At 47.1% G+C, this 24,983-nt stretch overlaps 1 protein-coding gene across 4 annotated transcripts in view; it reads right to left on the reverse strand.

Annotated features, from left to right (window-relative positions):
* The window catches only part of LOC134927942 (enoyl-CoA delta isomerase 2-like), a 132,459-nt gene that overhangs the window by 19,343 nt on the left and 88,133 nt on the right, over positions 1 to 24,983 (reverse strand). For all 4 annotated transcript variants that reach the window (XM_063923074.1, XM_063923072.1, XM_063923073.1 and 1 more), the window contains 4 exons: positions 22,369 to 22,468; positions 14,652 to 14,772; positions 13,831 to 13,920; positions 11,967 to 12,110 (listed from right to left, as the gene is read on the reverse strand). In XM_063923074.1, the coding sequence (XP_063779144.1) occupies positions 11,967 to 12,110; positions 13,831 to 13,920; positions 14,652 to 14,772; positions 22,369 to 22,468 (455 nt within the window). The remainder of the gene's footprint in view (positions 1 to 11,966; positions 12,111 to 13,830; positions 13,921 to 14,651; positions 14,773 to 22,368; positions 22,469 to 24,983) is intronic.

Raw genomic sequence — 24,983 nt, forward strand, 5'->3', positions numbered from 1 at the left:
GACAGTGGGGGCCCTACATTCAGAAGAAATAGAATTTTACCTTATACATTGTCCGGCAGTTCCAGTAGTTTTGGGTCACCCCTGGTTTGCCTTTCATAATCCCACCATAGATTGGCGGTCTGGGGAGATTTCCCAATGGGGTCCTTTTTGTGTTAAGGAGTGTATTTCCCATCCTGTCCGGGTTGCGGCAGTTACCCCAGAACTTATTCCTCTGGAATATCAGGATTTTGCTGATGTGTTCTCCAAGGGTAATGCGGACGTTCTGCCTCCCCATCGGTCCTATGACTGCGCTATAGATTTAGTTCCCGGGGCCACTTTACCTAAGGGGAAATTATATGCCCTCTCCGGGCCAGAAACCACGGCTATGGATAATTATATCCAGGAAAGCCTGAAAAAAGGCTTCATTAGGCCTTCGAAATCTCCTTTGAGTGCAGGATTCTTTTTTGTTGAGAAAAAAGATGGGTCGCTCAGACCATGTATTGATTTTCGGGCTCTGAATAAAATTTCTGTTAAAAACACCTACCCTTTGCCTTTGATTTCAGTACTTTTTGATCAGTTACGCTCTGCCGTTATCTTCTCAAAAATCGATCTTAGAGGAGCTTACAATCTCATCCGAATAAGATCTGGGGATGAGTGGAAGACGGCTTTCAGCACACAGTCGGGTCATTATGAATACCTGGTGATGCCCTTTGGGCTGTCAAATGCTCCTGAGGTATTTCAAGACCTCATCAATGATGTTCTTCGTGACTTTCTTGGAAAGTTCGTTGTCGTTTATTTAGACGACATTTTGATTTATTATGAGTCTATGGAACAACATATTACCCATGTGCGTCTGGTTCTTCAAAAACTACGGGAGAATCATTTATACGCAAAACTAGAGAAATGTGATTTTCACATCACGGAAGTGTCCTTCTTGGGGTATATTATTTCTCCCCAGGGATTTTTCATGGAACCGAAAAAACTCCAGGCCATCCTTAATTGGGCGCAACCCACAAATTTAAAAGCAATTCAGCGCTTTTTAGGGTTTGCAAACTATTATAGGCGGTTCATTCATACCTTTTCTGCTTTGGTCGCTCCTATAGTAGCATTGACTAAAAAAGGAGCGGACCCTTCCAATTGGTCGCCTGCAGCCGAGTCTGCCTTTCGGGCCTTAAAGCAGGCCTTTGTCTCGGCTCCTGTTCTCAGGCACCCTAACCCGGAGCTCCCCTTTATAGTCGAGGTAGATGCCTCAGAGGTTGGAGTGGGGGCTATCCTATCTCAGGAAGATCCGGAGTCTCAGGAATTACACCCTTGTGCCTTCATGTCCAGGAAATTCTCCTCCGCAGAATCCAACTATGACGTTGGTAATCGAGAATTGCTGGCAGTTAAATGGGCTTTCGAGGAGTGGAGGCATTGGCTGGAGGGAGCTAGGCATACTATTACAGTGTTTACTGACCATAAGAACCTGCAGTATATTGAGTCAGCTAAACGGCTTAATGCTCGGCAGGCACGTTGGGCATTGTTTTTTTACTCGTTTCAGGTTTATTATCACCTTCAGGCCCGGTTCCAAAAATACTAAAGCTGATGCCATGTCACGTTGTTTTCTTCCGGTTCACAATAACCATCCTGCTACTATTCCCATAGTTCCATCATCTGTCATCCGGGCAGGCCTCACACAGGATTTATTTACTCAGTTAGTCCAGCTTCAACAGCAGGCTCCTAAACCGACTCCTGCTGATCGTCTCTTTGTCCCTGAATTTCTGAGAGGCACTGTTTTAGCTGAGTTTCATGACAACAAAGTCTCTGGTCATCCAGGTATCACTAAGACCTTGGAGTTAGTCTCTCGCTCGGTGTGGTGGCCTAGTCTTTCTAAAGATGTAAGGGAATTTGTCCATTCCTGTCAGGTTTGTGCATGGCATAAGGTTCCTCGTTCATTGCCGATCGGGCAACTCGTACCTTTAGCCGTTCCTCTCAGGCCATGGTCACATATATCCATGGATTTATTGGTGGACCTTCCTCTTTCAGCCGGATTTCGAGTCATTTGGGTGGTAGTAGATCGTTTTAGTAAGATGGCTCATTTCATTGCTCTTCCCCGATTACCCTCTGCTCAAGGGTTGGCAGTCTTGTTTCTCCGTCATGTGTTCAGGCTCCATGGGTTGCCCAGGGATATTGTCTCTGATCGGGGTCCGCAATTCATTGCTCGTTTCTGGAAACGTTTTTGTGCCTCATTAAATATGAAACTCTCTTTAACATCTGGGTACCATCCACAATCTAATGGACAAACCGAACGAGTTAACCAGTCATTAAAACAGTATTTACGGTTGTATTCGGCCAAACTCCAGAATGATTGGTCTGAATTTCTTCCGTTAGCCGAATTTGCTTATAATAACTCTTGTCATTCTTCCACCAAGGAGTCCCATTCTTTTCAGTCTTTGGCTTTCATCCTACAGCCAACTCTTTTTCCTCATTCTCCAGTCTCCTCGTTGACCTTAACCTCCCATCTCAGAACAATTTGGAGAAAGGTGCACCTTGCCTTGAGAAAAGCTGCCTTCCGAGAAAATAAATTTTCTGATAGGCTCCGACGTCCTTGCACTTTTAAGGTGGGAGATAAGGTATGGTTGTCAACTCGCAACATCAAGCTCCGACAACCTTCGGCTAGATTGGGACCCAAATTTATTGGACCATTCCTTATCATTAAGAAGGTCAACCCAGTTGCTTTTCGACTACGCTTGCCGAGAGCTCTCAAAATTGGCAATACTTTTCACTGTTCTCTTTTGAAACAGTATTTTTCTTCCAGGAGATTTCCTTGGAGGACTTCCCAGGGGAGATCTCCGGTGGATGTTCAGGGGCAACAAGAGTTCTTGGTGGAGAAGGTTTTAGATTCTAAGCTTTCTCGGGGTCGGCTCTATTTTTTGGTCCACTGGAAAGGTTATGGCCCTGAAGAAAGATCTTGGGTGTTGGATAAAGATTTACATGCTCCCAAGCTAAAGAGGATTTTCTTTCAGGAGTTTCCTCAGAAACCTGGCTCTAGGGGTTCTTTAACCCCTCCTCAAGGGGGGGGTACTGTTAGGCGCGGCAGTCTTCGGCCGTGCCCTGACTGAGCAGCGATCAAGGCCGCTGCGCCTCTCTCCTTCCCTGTCCCCCGCACGGCACCTAGCAACGCCAGGACGCCGTGCGCACGATAGCCGCCGGGTCCCTGGCAACGCAGGACGCCGTGCGTGCAGGGCCGCCGGGTGCATAGCAACGGGGACGCCACAGGTGGACCGCGTTCCCCGTTGCTAAGAATAGTTAATTAGGTTGCTCGTGCAGCAGGGCAGCTGCACGGCAACTAGTAATTAAGGGTCTGGGGGCTGGTCCTGCTGGCCCTCCTGTTATTGGCCAGCAGGGCCTTTTTATGTGAGCCAGCACACTGCAGCCCCGCCGGTGATAGCTTCTTGTATGCTGTTCCTGCCTTGCAGAACTCTGTTCCTGTCAGCCGTGTTTGGTGGATCTTGCTCCCTGCCCTTTGGTACTTTGGAGGTCCGAAGCCGGTCCTGGGAATCCTTCTAGTCCTTGCGAACCTGTTTGTCATCTGGGGTTCTCGCCCGGTTTCGTGAGTAGCGGCTTCTGCCGTGTGTTGCGGCCTATGCCGCTTAGTGTTTACTTTACTGTGAATTGGTGCATTTGCGGAGGTTTCCGCTTTCACTGTCCTCCCCGGAAATCGGCTGTGCCGTGTAGGGGAGCGGACAGTGGTTTCTTTGTAGTTCTTTTTCCTTTGGCGGCGTGCCGCACATACGTTTAGTTTTTAGGTAGTTTATAGCCCCTAGCGTGGTTGTTTCAGTTAGAGGTCCCCTTGTTATTACCCTGTCTCAGTTCACGCCTTGTCTCTCTTTAAGACCTGAGGGGGCATCGGAGTTGGGCAGACCTAATCCGCCCTTCAAACGCGGCTGCCATGGGCCCAAGAAACCATAGTCGCTCAGGCGTGAATTGATAACACGGGTAAGACAACGGAGGTAGGGTGCTAGGGGCTATTTCCTTCCCATTTCCCAATACCAGCATTCCGTCTTGGTGCTCAGGACTCACTACATAAGATCTCCCCTGTCCTGAGCATCAGGATCGTAACAGGGGGTCATTCCGAGTTGATCGTAGCTGTGATAAATTTAGCACAGCTACAATCAGGCACTCAGACCCGCATGTCAGTGCCTCCCCCCCACCCGCAGAAATGCAAAAGCATCGCTCTTTTGCATTTGAGGAGTAACTCCCGGCCAGCGCAGCTCCTGCGGCTGGCCGGGAGAACCTCTTTGCTGCCCCTGATGTCACACGCAGCCGCATGGTCCGGCCACGCCTGCGTTGGCCGCACCGCGCCTCAAAACGATGGCCAAACGCTGCTGTACCGCCCCCTCCTGCCCAGCGACCCACTCTGCCTGTCAATCAGGCAGAGGTGACAGCTAGGGTCCGACGGCCTTCGGCTGTCCGGCATGAGCCGGCACCCTGCAGCGCATGTGCAGTTCCGACCCGATCTTTGCGATAAACTGCAGCGAGCGATCGGGTCGGAATGACCCCCAAAATGCTCTGTTGCTGGACTTCATTGCCAGTGCCAGTTATAGAGGTGGGGCTGCAGCACAGTCCAAAAATCAAATAGGGGAGCCACACCAACTGCCATTGAGTCCTGGCCGGTGATGTTTGGCAGTGTTTGGGGTGGCAGTTGGTGTGGCTCCCCTATTTGATTTTTGGACTGTGCTGCAGCCCCACCTCTATAATTGCCACTGGCAAAGAAGTCCAGCAACAGAGAATTTTGTACCTAATGGAATGGGTCATGTTGGAGGGTATGTAAATGTATAAAAGCAGTGATAAAAGTGAGTGGAGAAGTTGCCCCTGTCAACCAATCAGCAGCTCTGTATAATGTTATAGTATTCAAATTATAAATGTTACTTCAATGCTAATTGGTTGCCATGGGCAACTGCTCCACTGGCTCACTTCTCCACTCTTATCACTGCTTCATACATTTACCCCCAAGTCTGCTGTGTGTGCCTGTTGATCTGAGTGCTTAATCATTGCACCAGAGAGAGAATCTGGTTTACAGTGATCATTGGGCCTACATATGTCTGAAGTACTGTATTATACAAACTGCACTTTTTTGGGGGGGCAGTCTATAGGTTGTTACATTCTAATTATGCATCCTTCATGGGCTGGCGACAATCGATCTAAAATCAAACATTTGGAAAAAAAAACCTGCAGAAATCTTGTGCAGCATCTGACTGCAGCAAGAGGTGTCTGCATGTACCAGGGGTCTACATGCAAGTCTGAAAACAGGGTTGTTTTTGAGGATGTTCCTTTGCCTGCCTGAGGCTGGTGAAACAAATCCCTGATAAGCTACGTCTTGCGCCGGTTTATCGGGGCTAATTGAATAGTCCCAGGCGAGACAATTACCCGTGATCAGTGATAGCGGGTAATTGAATATCCCCCATAGCATGAAAGTTTGCTCAGAAATCAAATCTGCTGCTGCAACATGAGAGGGTAAAAATAAGAATTTACTCACCGGTAATTCTATTTCTCGTAGTCCGTAGTGGATGCTGGGAACTCCGTAAGGACCATGGGGAATAGCGGCTCCGCAGGAGACTGGGCACTCTAAAAGAAAGATTAGGTACTATCTGGTGTGCACTGGCTCCTCCCTCTATGCCCCTCCTCCAGACCTCAGTTAGGGAAACTGTGCCCGGAAGAGCTGACACAATAAGGAAAGGATTTGGAATCCCGGGTAAGACTCATACCAGCCACACCAATCACACCGTACAACTCGTGATACTATACCCAGTTAACAGTATGAATAACAACTGAGCCTCACTAAAAGATGGCTCATAACAATAACCCTTTAGTTAGGCAATAACTATATATAAGTATTGCAGACAATCCGCACTTGGGAGCAGCATCCACTACGGACTACGAGAAATAGAATTACCGGTGAGTAAATTCTTATTTTCTCTGACGTCCTAGTGGATGCTGGGAACTCCGTAAGGACCATAGGGATTATACCAAAGCTCCCAAACGGGCGGGAGAGTGCGGATGACTCTGCAGCACCGAATGAGCAAACTCAAGGTCCTCCTCAGCCAGGGTATCAAACTTGTAGAATTTTGCAAATGTGTTTGAACCCGACCAAGTAGCAGCTCGGCAAAGCTGTAAAGCCGAGACCCCTCGGGCAGCCGCCCAAGAAGAGCCCACCTTCCTCGTGGAATGGGCTTTTACTGATATAGGATGCGGCAGTCCAGCCGCAGAATGTGCAAGTTGAATCGTGCTATAGATCCAGCGAGCAATAGTCTGCTTTGAAGCAGGAGCACCCAGCTTGTTGGGTGCATACAGGATAAATAGCAAGTCAGTTTTCCTGACTCTAGCCATCCTGGAAACATAGATTTTCAGGGCCCTGACTACGTCCAGCAACTTGGAATCCTCCAAGTCCCGAGTAGCCGCAGGCACCACAATAGGTTGGTTCAAATGAAACGCTGATACCACCTTAGGAAGAAATTGGGAACGAATCCTCAATTCCGCCCTATCCATATGAAAAATCAGAAAAGGGCTTTTACATGACAAAACCGCCAATTCTGATACACGCCTGGCCGAAGCCAAGGCCAACAGCATGACCACTTTCCGCGTGAGATATTTTTGCTCCACGGTTTTAAGTGGCTCAACCAATGGGACTTTAGGAAATCCAACACCACGTTGAGATCCCAAGGTGCCACTGGAGGCACAAAAGGGGGCTGAATATGCAGCACTCCTTTAACAAAAGTCTGAACTTCAGGCAGTGAAGCCAGTTCTTTGTGGAAGAAAATCGACAGAGCCAAAATCTGGACCTTAATGGAACCCAATTTGAGGCCCATAGTCACCCCTGACTGTAGGAAGTGCAGAAATCGACCCAGCTGAAATTCCTCCGTTGGGGCCTTCCAGGCCTCACACCAAGCAACATATTTCCGCCATATGCGGTGATAATGTTTTGTGGTCACATACTTCCTAGCTTTAATCAGCGTAGGAATGACTTCCTCCGGAATGCCCTTTTCCTTTAGGATCCGGTGTTCAACCGCCATGCCGTCAAACGCAGCCGCGGTAAGTCTTGGAACAGACAGGGCCCCTGCAGTAGCAGGTCCTGTCTGAGCAGCAGAGGCCAAGGGTCCTCTGAGATCATTTCTTGAAGTTCTGGGTACCAAGCTCTTCTTGGCCAATCCGGAACAATGAGTATAGTTCTTACTCCTCTCCTTCTTATTATTCTCAGTACCTTGGGTATGAGAGGAAGAGGAGGGAACACATAAACCGACTGGTACACCCACGGTGTCACTAGAGCGTCCACAGCTATCGCCTGAGGGTCCCTTGACCTGGCGCAATATCTTTGTAGCTTTTTGTTGAGGCGGGACGCCATCATGTCCACCTGTGGCCGTTCCCAACGGTTCACAATCAGCTGGAAGACTTCTGGATGAAGTCCCCACTCTCCCGGGTGGAGGTCGTGCCTGCTGAGGAAGTCTGCTTCCCAGTTGTCCACTCCCGGAATGAACACTGCTGACAGTGCTATCACGTGATTCTCCGCCATCAAAGAATCCTTGTGGCTTCTGCCATTGCCACCCTGCTTCTTGTGCCGCCCTGGCGGTGTACATGGGCGACCGCAGTGATGTTGTCTGACTGAATCAGAACCGGTTGGTTTTGAAGCAGGGGTTCTGCTTGACTCAGGGCGTTGTAAATGTCCCTTAGTTCCAGAATATTTATGTGTAGGGAAGTTTCCTGACTTGACCATTGTCCTTGGAAGTTTCTTCCCTGGGTGACTGCCCCCCAACCTGGGAGGCTTGCATCCGTGGTCACCAGGACACAGTCCTGTATGCCGAATCTGCGGCCTTCGAGCAGATGAGCAGTCTTCAGCCACCACAGCAGAGACACCCTGGCCCTCGGGGACAGGGTGAGATTAACCGATGCATCTGGAGATGCGATCCGGACCACTTGTCCAACAGATCCCACTGGAATATCCTTGCATGGAATCTGCCGAAGGGACTTGCTTCGTAAGAAGCTACCATCTTTCCCAGGGCTCGCGTGCAGTGATGCACCAACTCCTGCTTTGGTTTCAGGAGGTCCCTGACCAGAGATGATAATTCCTGGGCCTTCTCCTCCGGGAGAAATATCTTCTTCTGTTCTGTGTCCAGAATCATGCCCAAGAACAGCAGACGCGTCGCAGGAATCAGCTGCGACTTTGGGATATTCAGAATCCAGCCGTGCTGATGCAGCACTTCCTGAGATAGTGCCACGCCGACTAGCAACTGCTCTTTGGACCTCGCCTTTATAAGGAAATCGTCCAAGTACGGAATAATCATGACTCCCTTCTTTCGGAGGAGCATCATCATTTCGGCCATTACCTTGGGAAATACCCACGGTGCCGTGGACAGACCAGACGGCAACGTCTGGAATTGGTAATGACAGTCCTGTACCACAACCTTGAGGTACTTTGAACTTGAACTTTTTTATATAAATGTTCAAGGATTTTAAATTTAGAATGGGTCTCACCGAACCGTCTGGTTTTGGTACCACAACATTGTGGAATAGTAACCCCGTCCCTGTTGAAGGAGGGGTACCTTGATTATCACCTGCTAAAGATACAGCTTGTGAATTGCCGCCAGTACTACCTCCCTTTCTCTGAGGGCAGCAGGCAAGGCTGATTTGAGGTAACGGCGAGGGGGAGTCGCCTCGAACTCCAGCTTGTATCCCCGTGATACTACTTGCAGAACCCAGGGATCCATCTGTGAGCGAGCCCACTGGTCGCTGAAGTTCCGGAGACGCGCCCCCACCGCACCTGGCTCAGCCTGTGGAGCCCAGCGTCATGCAGTGGACTTAGAGGAAGCGGGGGAAGATTTTTGATCCTGGGAACTGGCTGTCTGGTGCATCCTTTTTCCTTCTTCCCTTGCCTCTGGCAGAAAGGAAGCGCCTTGGACCCGCTTGCTTTTCTGAGACCGAAAGGACTGTACCTGATAATACGGTGCTTTCTTAGGCTGTGAGGGAACCTGAAGTAAAATTTTTGACTTCCCAGCTGTTGCTGTGGATACGAGGTCCGAGAGACCATCCCCAAACAATTCCTCACCCTTATAAGGCAGAATCTCCATGTGCCTTTTAGAATCAGCATCACCTGTCCACTGCCGGGTCCATAATACCCTCCTGGCAGAAATGGACATTGCATTAATTCTGGATGCCAGCCGGCAAATATCCCTCTGTGCATCCCTCATATATAAGACGACGTCTTTAATATGCTCTATGGTTAGCAAAATAGTATCCCTGTCGAGGGTAACAATATTATCTGACAGGGTATCAGACCACGCTGCAGCAGCACTACACCTCCATGCTGAGGCAATTGCAGGTCTCAGTATAGTACCTGAGTGTGTATATACAGACTTCAGGATTTCCTCCTGCTTTCTATCAGCAGGCTCCTTCAAGGTGGCCGTATCCTGAGACGGCAGTGCCACCTTTTTTGACAAACGTGTGAGCGCCTTATCCACCCTAGGGGATATCTCCCAACGTGACCTATCCTCTGGCGAAAAAGGGTACGCCATCAGTAACTTTTTTGAAATTACCAGTTTCTTATCGGGGGAAACCCACGCTTCTTCACACACTTCATTCAATACATCTGATGGGGGAACAAAACACTGGCTGCTTTTTCTCCCCAAACATAAAACCCCTTTTTAGTGGTACTTGGGTTAATGTCAGAAATGTGTAACACATTTTTTCATTGCCGAAATCATGCAACGGATGCCCCTAGTGGATTGTTTATATGTCTCAACCTCGTCGACACTGGAGTCAGACTCCGTGTCGACATCTGTGTCTGCCATCTGAGGTAGCGGGCGTTTTTGAGCCCCTGATGGCCTTTGAGACGCCTGGGCAGGCGCGGGCTGAGAAGCCGGCTGTCCCATGGCTGTTACGTCATCCAGCCTTTTATGTAAGGAGTTGACACTGTCGGTTAATACCTTCCACATATCCACCCACTCTGGTGTCGGCCCCGCAGGGGGTGACATCACATTTTCGGCACCTGCTCCGCCTCCACATAAGCCTCCTCATCAACCAAGTCGACACAGCCGTACCGACACACCGCACACACACACGGAATGCTCTGACTGAGGACAGGACCCCACAAAGTCCTTTGGGGAGACAGAGAGAGAGTATGCCAGCACACACCACAGCGCTATTTAATCAGAGGTTTACACTAATAGAAAGTGATTTATCCCTATAGCTGCTTTTAATATACAGTTTTCGCCTAAATTTAGTGCCCCCCCTCTCTTTTTAACCCTTTGAGCCTGGAAACTGCAGGGGAGAGCCTGGGGAGCTGTCTTCCAGCTGCACTGTGAAGAGAAAATGGTGCCAGTGTGCTGAGGGAGATAGCCCCGCCCCTTTTTTGGCAGACTTCTCCCGCTCTTATAATTGTATTATGGCAGGGGATTTTTACACACATATATAGCTTATTTGGCTATATTATGTGTTGTTTGCCAAAGTTAAGGTACTCTAATTGCAGCCCAGGGCGCCCCCCCCCCAGCGCCCTGCACCCATCAGTGACCGGAGTATGTGGTGTGCATAGGGAGCAATGGCGCACAGCTGCAGTGCTGTGCGCTACCTTAATGAAGACCGAGGTCTTCAGCCGCCGATTTCCAGGACGTTCTTCTTGCTTCTGGCTCTGTAAGGGGGAAGGCGGCGCGGCTCCGGGACCAGACGACCGAGGCTGGGCCTGTGTTCGATCCCTCTGGAGCTAATGGTGTCCAGTAGCCTAAGAAGCCCAAGCTAGCTGCAAGCAGGTAGGTTCGCTTCTTCTCCCCTTAAGGTGGGTACACACTATTAGATATATCTGCAGATCAATTGATCTGCAGATATATCTATGTACGGATCGGGCAGTGTGCTGTGCATACACACAGCCCGATCCGTCGGGGGACTGACGTCATGAACTGGGCGGGCGCTCGCGCCCGCCCAGTTCACCTGTCAATCACCGCCGGCCGCCGCAGCATGTGTACGGGCGATCGGACGACCGCCCCACACACACAGCGACGGGCCAATATATCGTTAGATATATTGGCTGTCGGCTGTGCTGCGCGGCCGACGCGATACGTCTGTGAACGACGGAGTTCACAGACGTATCGCCCGTACACACTGGCCGACGGTCCCGCGATGTATCGGCCGTTCAAGAGAACGGCCGATACATCGACCAGTGTGTACGGGCCTTTAGTCCCTCGTAGCAGTGAGTCTGTTGCCAGCAGATCTCACTGAAAATAAAAAACCTAACAAATACTTTCTTTTCTAGGAGCTCTGGAGAGCCCCTAGTGTGCAACCAGCTCGGGCCGGGCACAGATTCTAACTGAGGTCTGGAGGAGGGGCATAGAGGGAGGAGCCAGTGCACACCAGATAGTACCTAATCTTTCTTTTAGAGTGCCCAGTCTCCTGCGGAGCCCGCTATTCCCCATGGTCCTTACGGAGTTCCCAGCATCCACTAGGACGTCAGAGAAATAGAAAAAAATCAGTATGTGGTGGCTTTGGTAAATAAGTGCCAAGCCCAACCAAACTAGAATGGATGGTCAACTTATCCTATGCTAGAATAATAGCTTCGCAATCCATACTCAAGTATGATATTATTCAACAAGGCTGTCACTATTTTGAGATACAGCTCGGTAACAGGGCTTTACTGCGCCCCGTGCCGATCATGCCCCAGAGCGCATGATGTCATCTGTAGTGGGCGAGGCCACCCACTCCAGGAATTACTGCACTGCCCAGAGCATTCTCAGGATTCTCCAGGGGGCTGTAAGAGCTGCAGTTTGCACTTCTGGACTATCCAAAGGACTCTCCAGCTGAGACTGCAGTAGCGATTCTGGCCGAAGGGTGTTGTTCCAGGTGTGTAACCTGGACTCTGTGTGGCGGTAACACTCACACACCCCTAGTTATGGCCCTGGTTAGATATCATAACAATTATGATCATTCTAGGAAAGATCAGACTAAGTCAAGACACTTGTCATACTTACATTTTTAGGCAAGGTAGCATAAGCTCTTAACTTCGACCAAACTTCCTTTTGGAATGTGTTGTCGGGAAATACTTCAGTGACCAGACCCAGGTCACATGCTTCCCTAGCTGTCAACGTCTTGTTGAAAACAAGTACCTCAGTAGCCTGCCCCAAAAACATTGTAACACAGAAGTGAACACATATATAGGATTAATAATGGATAACACAAAAGTCTACAACACTAAGCATACATTTGAAAATACAGGTTGAGTATCCCATATCCAAATATTCCGAAATACGGAATATTCCGAAATACGGACTTTTTGGAGTGAGAGTGAGATAGTGAAACCTTTGTTTTCTGATGGCTCAGTGTACACAAACTTTGTTTAATACACAAAGTTATTAAAAATATTGTATTAAATGACCTTCAGGCTGTGTGTATAAGGTGTATATGAAACATAAATGAATTGTGTGAATGTAGATACACTTTGTTCAATGCACAAAGTTACAAAAAAAATTGGCTAAAATAACTTCAGGCTGTGTGTATAAGGTGTATATGTAACATAAATGCATTCTGTGCTAAGACTTGGGTCCCATCACCATGATATCTCATTAAGGTATGCAATTATTCCAAAATACGGAAAAATCCGATATCCAAAATACCTCTAGTCCCAAGCATTTTGGATAAGGGAGACTCAACCTGTACTCTCATTGCCTGGTGATTGATTAGTGGTCTCATTTATTTTTTCTTATTATTTCTGTTATCACAACAAACAACTGAGAATGAGATATAAAACTGTAAGAGGTATGAGCATGCATTCCAAAATAACTGATAAACCTCTGTGATCCCAGTTCCAGGTGGCACAGGTCTGGTGTAAAGACTGGTAGTGTGGTGAGCATTTCAACCGGGTCAGCAAGGCATGCAATACCGTCCAGCGGGAAATGTCCTCAAGTTGCTTCTTGCTAAAGTCCTGCACTGTAGGGTTAGAGGGGGTTGGCATATTCATGATATGGGGAGGCTGTAAAATCTTTTATTCTTCCAGGGTTTACATGTCCTTTAATTGAGACATACTCAACTACCCACACTTGTTTCCATGTTACCTTAAGACAGACTTTCCTAAACTCGAGTCCAGATGGTTACATCAAATTGAAGTATTAAGTCACATGCTCAGGCAAGAATAGCCTTAAAACCTGGAAAGCGGAGTTTGGGAAACTATGCCCTAATAAATAGCAGAATGGTAGTTAAACAATGCCATGCTTCCTTTTCAGTAGCAGATAGGGATGGAAAACCAGCCCGTGAAATTTATGGAAGCAGCCCTGATGAGGGAATGGGGTCTGTTGAGGGGGGCGGGATCGCTCATCACAGGACCTGATTGTACGCAGTTGCGCCCTTTCTTGCGTCTTTTACTGCAGTTGTGTCTGAGACCAGGAACTAAAAGTGTCCCTGTAAAATTTCATTGACGTGGCCTGACATGGGCAGCACATGAAGTATAACATACCGTGTAGCCATGGCAGAATCACTGGATGGCAGAGATGGAATAACAGAATAAATGGGTACAATGCAGTGTACTGAGTACGATGGGCTACCTGTCGTGAGGAGTGGGGCTACATGATAACACACAAAATAGGTCCTACAGACATGCCAGTCTACCAGGAATCTGCCTGGTGAGCCCTATGACCCATCCACCCCTGCTCCTTTTGACTGGAGAAGAGATACATGTGTACTTTTATGGGCCATATAGGAACACTGATTCTCAAATATCAGAACTAAAAGTAAAGAAATCTAAGATTACAGAAATAATAATTTGCAGACAAGAACTGTCTCATATTTACACAAGTGTTAAAAACAACGTTTACTCATTTATAGCTATAAACAGTGACTTACCTTTGCTAAACCCATTATCTTAGGGAATGTATAAGAAGAACATCCTTCTGGATGTTGGCCCAATTTGCTAAAAGGTGTATTAAATGTGGCCTGCATTAGAAAAATATGATTATCAATTGTCCAGGGTATACCAATGCTATGTAAATACTTTATTAAGGAAATAAATACATTTTATGTTTCAGGAATAAAAAAGGTTCTCATTGCAATTTTTATTTTAAAGTACCCAACCACAGCCAGCACTTTGTGCTATGTTTTTTTTTCCATGTACAATTAGTTTTAAATATTATTATTAGTTTAATTATTACCGTTATTCATTGTTTTCTTTTCTTACACTTGATTTATATTTTATTTTTACTTTTATAACTCAGTTTATATGTTACTATTACTATGCTTTGCTATGCTATTACAATATGCTAACATTCTTTCATGGACATGGAGAAACATTGGTGAATCATTTTATTTTTTGTTCAATTTATGTACAATGGTAAAGTCTCTAAAACATATCAAATATGCCTTTACGCCTTTAGATACATGCACGCAATGCAAGAGCATTTGCGGCCAACTTGCATACAAATGTGAATCGGCTCCATAGACTTTTGGACATTTCCATTCATCTTAATGCCAGTCTTTTACTACCTAATGTAATATATTTATATATTATAAATGAAATGTTGTAGTTTTCAAACATTTTGTTTTATATTACATATACGTTAATAAACACTGCTAAACTTTTGATCTGCATTAGTAATTAATTTATGCATTACAACCAGTGCTGTTAATAGTGTGCTCTTTTCATATGTGTATATTCCCATACATCTTACCTTGTCAGAGGCATACACAAGGTCAAACAGACCAAGAATAGTAGTAGCAATGCCAATTGCAGGCCCATTTACCATGGCTATGAGAGGTTTTGGAAAATCAATGAATTTACAAACAAAATTCCTGAAATGTTATAAAATAAACAATGAATTAGACAGTATAATCAGATCATACAAAGTAAGTCATAAATAATGTGTGGCAATGACAAGAATATGAAATATTACGGTCTTGTAAGGAACATATGGCACTCCTGCTTCTGTTGAACTACACATCCCAGCATGCTTTGCCACTGTTTTACTGTTAGGGCACACTAAAACTATAGAAGTGCGTAGTTCCACAGTAGCTGGAGTGCCACATGTTGCCTATCCCTAGTTTGCCTAATTTAAATTCTTGTTATCAGTGGTGTGTGCATATGTATTCCACTGCATGATTCCTCTTTCTACCGAACACTTGGTTGCTATGAACGCCTTAGAAGAGCCGGGTTATTAGTTGCAGTTCAGAGAGAAGTGACAAGAAATACAACACTGCAGGAAAGCATACATCTGGGCCATAGTGTGATTGCCTCTATCCTAACCGCAGAACAAATATTTACATATTTTGTCAAATGAGACAAGTAGTCAGAAAAGTCCACGGCAGTAACAGCTGTTCTGGAGATATTCCACTCACAATCTATATAAGTACAGTCTGGACCTTTTTTGTTGTGGGCCCTTGGGGTTTCTTATTCAAAATGAATGGTCATCTAGTAATAAAAAAGGAGATTGTGGAAAAATAAGATTTTACTTACCGGTAAATCTATTTCTCGTAGTCCGTAGTGGATGCTGGGGACTCTGTAAGGACCATGGGGGAATAGACGGGCTCCGCAGGAGACATGGGCACTTTAAGAAAGAATTTAGATTCTGGTGTGCTCTGGCTCCTCCCTCTATGTCCCTCCTCCAGACCTCAGTTAGAGAAACTGTGCCCGGAAGAGCTGACAGTACAAGGAAAGGATTTTGGGAAGCCAGGGTAAGACTCATACCAGCCACACCAATCACACCGTATAACTTGTGATAACTTTACCCAGTTAACAGTATGAACAATCACAGAGCATCAGATAAACTCTGATGCAACTATAACATAACCCTTATTTAAGCAATAACTATATACAAGCATTGCAGAAGAAGTCCGCACTTGGGACGGGCGCCCAGCATCCACTACGGACTACGAGAAATAGATTTACCGGTAAGTAAAATCTTATTTTCTCTAACGTCCTAGTGGATGCTGGGGACTCCGTAAGGACCATGGGGATTATACCAAAGCTCCCAAACGGGCGGGAGAGTGCAGATGACTCTGCAGCACCGAATGAGCAAACACAAGGTCCTCCTCAGCCAGGGTATCAAACTTGTAGAACTTTGCAAAGGTGTTTGAACCTGACCAAGTAGCCGCTCGGCAAAGCTGTAATGCCGAGACCCCTCGGGCAGCCGCCCAAGAAGAGCCCACCTTCCTTGTGGAATGGGCCTTAACTGATTTAGGCAGCGGCAACCCAGCCGCATAATGAGCCTGCTGAATCGTGTTACAGATCCAGCGAGCAATAGTTTGCTTTGAAGCAGGCGCCCCAAGCTTGTTGGAAGCATACAGGATAAACAAAGATTCTGTTTTCCTGACCTTAGCCGTTCTGGCTACATAAACCTTCAAAGCCCCGACTACATCCAGTGACTCGGAATCCTCCAAGTCAGTAGTAGCCACAGGCACCACAATAGGTTGGTTTATATGAAAGGATGAAACCACTTTCGGTAGAAATTGTGGGCGGGTCCGCAATTCTGCTCTATCCGCATGGAAAACCAGATAAGGGCTTTTATGTGACAAAGCCGCCAATTCTGACACACACCTAGCCGAAGCCAAGGCTAATAGCATGACCACCTTCCACGTGAGATATTTTACTTCCACCGTTTTGAGTGGTTCAAGCCAGTGTGATTTCAGGAAACTCAACACCACGTTAAGATCCCAAGGTGCCACTGTAGGCACAAAAGGGGGCTGAATATGCAGCACTCCCTTTACAAACGTCTGAACTTCAGGCAGAGAAGCCAGTTCTTTTTGAAAGAAAATGGATAAGGCCGAAATCTGAACCTTAATGGAACCCAATTTAAGGCCCAAAGTCACTCCCGACTGTAGGAAGTGAAGGAAAAGGCCCAGCTGGAATTCCTCCGTAGGGGCATTCCTGGCCTCACACCAAGCCACATATTTTCGCCATATACGGTGATAATGTTGAGCCGTCACATCCTTCCTAGCCTCTATCAGCGTAGGAATTACCTCATCCGGAATGCCTTTTTCTGCTAGGATCCGGCGTTCAACCGCCATGCCGTCAAACGCAGCCGCGGTACATCTTGGAACAGACAGGGCCCCTGTTGCACACGTCCTGTCCTAGAGGCAGAGGCCACGGGTCCTCTGTGAGCATTTATTGCAGATCTGGATACCAAGTCCTTCTTGGCCAATCCGGAACAATGAGTATTGTTCTCACTCCTCTTTTCCTTATGATTCTCAGCACCTTGGGTATGAGAGGAAGAGGAGGAAATACATAGACCGACGGGAACACCCACGGTGTCACCAGTGCGTCCACAGCTATCGCCTGAGGGTCTCTTAACCTGGCGCAATATCTCTGCAGCTTTTTGTTGAGGCGGGATGCCATCATGTCCACCTGTGGCAGTTCCCACCGACTTGCAATCTGCGTGAAGACTTCTTGATGAAGTCCCCACTCTCCCGGGTGGAGGTCGTGCCTGCTGAGGAAGTCTGCTTCCCAGTTGTCCACTCCCGGAATGAACACTGCTGACAGTGCGCTTACGTGATTCTCCGCCCAGCGAAGAATTCTGGTGGCTTCTACCATCGCCACCCTGCTTCTTGTGCCGCCTTGGCGGTTTACATGAGCCACTGCAGGTGATGTTGTCTGACTGAATCAGTACCGGTTGGTCGCGAAGCAGGGACTCCGCTTGACGTAGGGCGTTGTATATGGCCCTTAGTTCCAGGATGTTGATGTGAAGGCAAGTCTCCTGACTTGACCACAGCCCTTGGAAATTTTTCCCCTGTGTGACTGCCCCCCACCCTCGGAGGCTTGCATCCGTGGTCACCAGGACCCAGTCCTGAATGCCGAATCTGCGACCTTCGAGAAGGTGAGCACTCTGCAGCCACCACAGGAGAGACACCCTGGCCCTGGGGGATAGGGTGATTAACCGATGCATCTGAAGATGTGATCCGGACCACTTGTCCAGTAAGTCCCGTTGGAAGGTCCTCGCATGGAACCTGCCGAAGGGAATGGCCTCGTATGATGCCACCATCCTTCCCAGGACTCGAGTGCTTTGATGCACTGATACCTGTTTTGGTTTTAATAGATTCCTGACCAGTGTCACGAGCTCCTGAGCTCTCTCTATCGGGAGATAAACCCTTTTCTGGTCTGTGTCTAAGATCATGCCTAGGAGAGGCAGATGAGCTGTAGGAACCAACTGCGACTTTGGAATATATAGAATACAGCCGTGTTGCCGTTACACTTCCAGAGAAAGTGATACGCTGTTCAGCAACTGCTCTCTTGATCTCGCTTTTATGAGGAGATCGTCCAAGTACGTGATAATAGTGACACCTTGCTTCCGCAAGAGCACCATCATTTCCGCCATTACCTTGGTGAATATTCTCGGGGCCGTGGAGAGACCAAACGGCAACGTCTGAAATTGGTAATGACAATCCCGTACCACAATTCTGAGGTACGCCTGATGAGGTGGATAAATGGGGACATGAAGGTATGCATCCTTTATGTCCAGAATCACCATAAAATCTCCCCCTTTCAGGCTTGCAATGACCGAATAATAACCCCCTCCTTGTTGAAGGAGGGGAACCTTGACCACCACCTGTTGAAGATACAATTTGTGAATTGCAGTTAACACTGTTTCCCTCTCGTGGGGGGAAGCCGGCAGGGCCGTTGGTGAGGGGGCATCTCCTCAAAGTCCAGCTGGTATCCCTGAGACACAATATCTATTGCCCAGGGATCTAACAGGGAGTGAACCCACTTGTGGCTGAACTTACGAAGGCGTGCCCCCACCGGGCCTAGCTCCGCCTGTGGAGCCCCAGCGACATGCGGTGGATTTTGTAGAGGCCGGGGAGGACTTCTGTTCCTGGGAACTAGCTGTGTTGTGCTGCTTCTTTCCTCTGTCCCCGCCTCTGGCAAGAAAGGACGCACCTCGGACTTTCTTGTTTCTTTGTTCGAAAGGCTGCATTTGATAATGTCGTGCTTTCCTAGGCTGTGCAGGAATATAAGGCAAAATATCAGAATTACCAGCTATAGCTGTGGAGACCAGGTCCGAGAACCCTTCTCCACACAATCCTCAGCCTTCCATATGCCTCTTAAGTCGGCATCATCTGTCCATTGCATATTCTACAGGACACGTCAAGCAGAAATCGACATAGCTTTGACTCTAGGACCCAGTAGACTCATGTCTCTTTGGGCATGTTTTATATATATATATATATATATATCTCTTAAGACAGCATCTTTTATATATATATATATATATATATATATATATATATATACATATACATACATACTAGGGTCTCAATCTCTGCTGATAAGGTACCTGTCCACGCTGCCACAGCGCTATAAACCTATGCCGACACAATCGCCGGTCTGAGTAGTGTACCAGAATGTGCACGCTATCTGCAGGATCCCTGAGAATAGCTGTTACGTCAGGGCTACCTTTTGGGCAAACGTGACACCCTAGGGGAAGATTCCCATCGTATCCTGGCCCTAGTGGGGAAAGGATACTCCCTGAGAATTCTTTGTGGGAAACTGCAGTCTCTTGTCTGGAGATTCCCGCTCTTTTTCATCATGAGAGGAGGGAAATTTACCTCAGCTTTCTTCCCCTTAAACATGTGTACCCTTGTGTCAGGGACAGATGAGTCATCAGTGATATGCAAATCATCTTTTATTACAATAATCTTATATTGAATACTTTTCTGCCATTTTAGCTGTAACTTTGCATTATCGTAGTCGACACTGGAGTCAGACTCCGTGTCGATATCAGTGTCTATTGTTTTGGATAGTGATCATTGAGAGACTCTGAAGGTCTCTGCGACATAGGGACAGACATGGGTAGATTCCCTGTCTGTTCTCTAATCTTTTGTGCAATAAATTCACCTTAGCACTTAATTACACATATCCAAACAGGTGTCGGCGTTGTCGACGGAGACACCCTCACACACACATTTGCTCCATCTCCTCCTTAGGGGAGCCTTTTACCTCTGACATGTCGACACACGTACCGACACACCACACACTCAGGGAATGCTCATCTGAAGACAATTCCCCCACAAGGCCCTTTGGAGAGACAGAGAGAGAGTATGCCAGCACACACCCCAGCGCTATTAACCCAGGAATAACACAGTAACTTAATGTTAACCCAGTAGCTGCTGTTTATATTGATTTTTGCACCTAATTATGTGCCCCCCCCTCTCTTTTTAGCCTCTTCTACCGTGTATCTGCAGGGGAGAGGCTGGGGTGCTTCCTCTCAGCGGAGCTGTGGAGAAAAAACATGGCGCTGGTGAGTGCTGAGGAAGAAGCCCCGCCCCCTCGACGGCGGGCTTCTGTCCCGCTTTCATGTACAATTTTTGGCGGGGGCTCATACATATATACAGTGCCCAACTGTTTATATGCAAACTTTTGCCAAAGAGGTCTCTAATTGCTGCCCCCCCCCCCCCCCCCCCTGCGCCCTGCACCCTTACAGTGACCGGAGTATGTGGGTGTAGTGTGGGAGCAATGGCGCACAGCTGCTACCTCAGTGAAGACTGGATGCCGATTTTGAAGTCTTCTTGCTTCTTTCACCCGGCTTCTGTCTTCCGGCTCTGCGAGGGGGACGGCGGCGCGGCTCTGGGATCGGACGACGAGGGTGAGATCCTGTGTACGATCCCTCTGGAGCTAATGGTGTCCAGTAGCCTAAGAAGCAGGACCTATCTTCAGAGAGTAGGGCTGCTTCTCTCCCCTCTGTCCCACGATGCAGGGAGGCTGTTGCCAGCAGAGCTCCCTGAAAATAAAAAAACCTAACAAAATACTTTCTTATAGCAAGCTCAGGAGAGCTCACTAAACAGCACCCAGCTCGTCCGGGCACAGATTCAAACTGAGGTCTGGAGGAGGGACATAGAGGGAGGAGCCAGAGCACACCAGAATCCAAATTCTTTCTTAAAGTGCCCATGTCTCCTGCGGAGCCCGTCTATTCCCCCATGGTCCTTACGGAGTCCCCAGCATCCACTAGGACGTTAGAGAAATCCCAGATGTTGTGAATGTCCTCCTTCAACAAATTAACAAGTGATACCCTAGTCTCTGACTCTTCTCTGATTTTCCTCGTTGTGGTTCAGGAAGCTAAAGGCAGAGTGTTTTAGTATCCTGGGTTTTTAAAATTCATAATTATTGTGAACAGTTAGACAAGAGTTAAATGAATCTTAAATACCAGTATAACTAGTAATTTGTGGGCCCCATGTACCACCCAATGGCAAAAAAGAGCTTTATAGCTGCAACTGTGAGTAGCAGATCTGAAATTAATGAATTAGCTAAACTTCCATGTGGAGGCATTTTTTTGTTTGCCGAAAAACTGGATGAAATTATTCTGAAAGTCAATAGCGGTAAAGCCAATTTTTCCCATTAACTAGGTATCTGCCTTCTTCTTCCTGTCTCCAGAGAAGTACAGAGCTATAGTGTCAACCGAGGAAGCAGTCATTTGGTAGTTTAGTATTGCTGCATTTCAGCAGCCTTGTTGTTCATGGGTAAGAAAGTTAAGCCATTGCCAAATGCTTTACAATTACTAATTTCAAGGTCAAAATCCATGGAGTCCACTGAATGGTAGATTTTAAAATGATGTAGAGGCATGGATGCTCACCACTTAAGGGTTCACAACATCATCAATAAAGGGTACAAGTTCCACTAAGTACTCAGAGGGAATGTTCTTGTGAAGTCCCTAGTCCAGTTTTCTACTATGTAATTAGAGGCATCAACGAACAGGTAACATACTTTTTGGGGGAAATTGGTACAGGAAATGCAGGCGTGTCATGGGCATTTTTGGGGTGGTTGGATGACGTTTCCTGCAACGGGAAACATGGCGGTGGTGTGCCTATATATGCAGCGTGGCTGCGTATACAGGAGCGGACCTCTATTTTCTGAATCTGCGATGAGATCGCAGTGTAACTGCGATAGCAATGCAGGGTGGCGCCTTACATGTTGGGCGGCGTTGCCCAACATTATCTTTCTCCACTTTATCTACTCTCAAAGGCTTAGTACATTTCCCCCAAAATATAAGAAGATTGGTTTTAACTACAAATGATAATGGTGGAAAATTGTAACCCTAAATCAGGGATGGAGAACCTTCGGCCCTCCAGCTGTTGTTGAACTACACATCCCAGCATGCCCTGCAACAGTTTTAGCATGTCCAAATAGCTAGTATGTGTAGTTCAACAACAGCTGGAGGGCCAAAGGTTCCCCGCCCCTGCCCTAAATGGTGAAATTTAACTTCTTTTAAAACATGTATTCTAATTATGTTACAGTAGGTGAAGCGATTGTAAACGTGTGTGCTGTAATTAAAAATTTATATTATCAGATATAACACCAAATATTGTGTTCTACAAAGTGAAAACATATTGGGATATTGGGAAAAACTTTACATGTGGCTGGTGTTATGCAGTTGACAATAAGAACATGAAGAAAAAAACAATTACCTTACTACCTCTAGTGGTGTTTTTAGAATTTCATCTTTTTTTGGTGATATGTATTTAGCGTTATTTAGGTCATTACCACTGCTAAAGTAGTCACCATATCCTGCAAAAACATAAAATTAATTATTCTTAAATTAGAACTCAGTGTAAATCTTGATTCTAATATGTGGCTTTATTCAGCTTCAGTTGAAGAATTTAAAATTCACAAATCGCCTGATTATCGGACGACTGCACATGCATGTCATGGCCGTTTTCGGGTGGATAAATCCAGGGCTGCCAAGATAAATCTTGGGCCCCGGTACAGTAACTTCCCAGGGCCCCTCCTGCAGGGGGTGTGACCACACCCTGTTAGTTGCATGGCTGCACCACTTTGGGGGCATGTCTAGCACACGAGAAGTACCCACTCACACGAGCATGACATACCTCCCAGCAGTTGGGACACAAGTGTTCACTATTAGGATGGTGGTACAGTCACATAAAAGCTGCATTGGTTGCAGAGCGCATTCATTGAACACCATCATTTTGTAAAAGAGGATCCTCTATTGTAATTTTGGGATAAAGGATGCGCTATAGCGTGTAAGTGCAATCACTGTATACACACACACACACACACACACACACACACACACATACAAACAAAGTATATGCAGAAATGCCACAGAACTTTTAGGACTTACTATGATTGAAGTTGAATAAACTGAAATGTTGACTTGCTCATTAGTGGTCATCACCAGAATATATTGTTACATTAGTAAGTCCCGAGCAGGGGTGTATTTAGGTGTCCGAGCACCCCTGGCAAAGTAAAGGACTGGTGCCCCCCCCATATTTGAAATAGGGAAGGCACGGGTGCCAAAAAAGGGGCGTGGCCACTCAATAGTACCCCAATTCAAATTACACCACAGTAGTGTGCCTTACTCACATTACACAGCACAGTAATGTACATTATTCACATTATGCTACACAGCAGTACCCCTTATGCACATTATGCCACATAGTAGTGCCTATATATATATATATATATATATATATATATAGGAAGGCATGCACACTCCTGGGAAAGTGGGTGTGGCCTCACAATTTTATATTATGATATCAAACTATAAATACATAATCACACCCCCTACACATGCGCACACACACAATTAGCAGCCTTACACACAATACCCACAGTAGTTCTCATTACACATAATGTCCCCAGTATAGTGTCAGATGCACATAATGTCCCCCAGTATAGTGCCAGTTACACATAATGATCCTAGTAGTGCAGTGCCAGATACACATAATGCCTCCGAGTATAGTGCCAGATACACATATGCCCCCACAGTGCCAGATACAAATATGCCCCCACAGTGCCAGATACACATTTGCCCCCACCGAGCCAGACACTTGTATGCCCCTACAGTGCCAGACACTCGTATGCCCCCACAGTGCTGGGCACTCAAATGCCCCCACAGTGCCAGTCACTCAAATGCCCCCACAGTGCCAGATACACATATGCCCCCACAGTGCCAGACACACATATGCCCCATGTTGATTTTACTATTAAAGGCAGCACTTTTAGAGGTGACAGCTATCCCCCCACCCCCGTGTAGTTCCTCAACAGCAGGGATGCCCATTAATGATCATAGAATGCAGCAGCAGCCACTGTAATTGGCGCCGGGGTCCAGCACCGCACCACAATACAGACAAGAAACTCTACATAAACGACACCGCCCAGCAGCCGCTGCCGCATACTGTGATCATTACTGGGCATCCCTGCTGGTGAGGAACTACACGGGGGTGGGGGGATAGCTGCTGACTCTAAAAGTGAATTAACCTACTGCCCACGGGTGGCACCTCTGGACGGCGCCCCTTCTCGGCTGGCGCCCCTGGCGAGTGCCATCCTGGCCAATAGGAAGATACACCCCTGGTCCCGAGAGTGACACAGTATTTCTGCTCATATTACCTGTCATCCCACTAAGGGCACCTGGGAAATCGCACAGTATTTTGGACAGAGTGCCAGCTATGACATATATAGAGACAGCTAGCTAGCTAGATAGATATAGATAGATACACACACGTATATACTGTACAGTGTATAGATAGATATTACACACACATATAGGGCAGTAGAGAGTCTGGCTGGGACCAGGTGCTTTTCAGGGGCCGTGGCCTATTCACAGGAGGTGTGGTCGTGCACCCTTTGAAAAAAATACAGAATTTTTTTAATTTTAAGCGCCACCATGGCCACACTCCAGCCCAGCAGTCAGCAGCGTGTGCTGGGCTTAGAAGAAGAGCTGTAGCTGCTGCTACCAGTTAAGGGGGAGATGGCTCGGAGCCCCCAACAGGGCCCTCACTGGGCCCCTCCGTCAGACCTGGGCCCTTGTAAAGTGTACCCTCTTCCCCATTCTCTCTTGGCAACACTGGATACATCTGACATCAACTGCGATTGCTGCAATTAAAAACATGGCACCGTTGCGACGCCAGCTGCGTATATCCTGTGTATGCATGGGTCAACTTGAATTGTCGATGGTGTTCGATTTCTGCGTATGCATTGCAATTGTGCAAATGCATATGCAAATTTGCGAATGCATCGGTGGGCATCTTTTACCTTTCTGGGCAGCTCTTCACATGTTAGC

The sequence above is a fragment of the Pseudophryne corroboree genome, chromosome 5, assembly GCF_028390025.1.
Source record: "Pseudophryne corroboree isolate aPseCor3 chromosome 5, aPseCor3.hap2, whole genome shotgun sequence".
NCBI classification, from domain to species: domain Eukaryota; kingdom Metazoa; phylum Chordata; class Amphibia; order Anura; family Myobatrachidae; genus Pseudophryne; species Pseudophryne corroboree.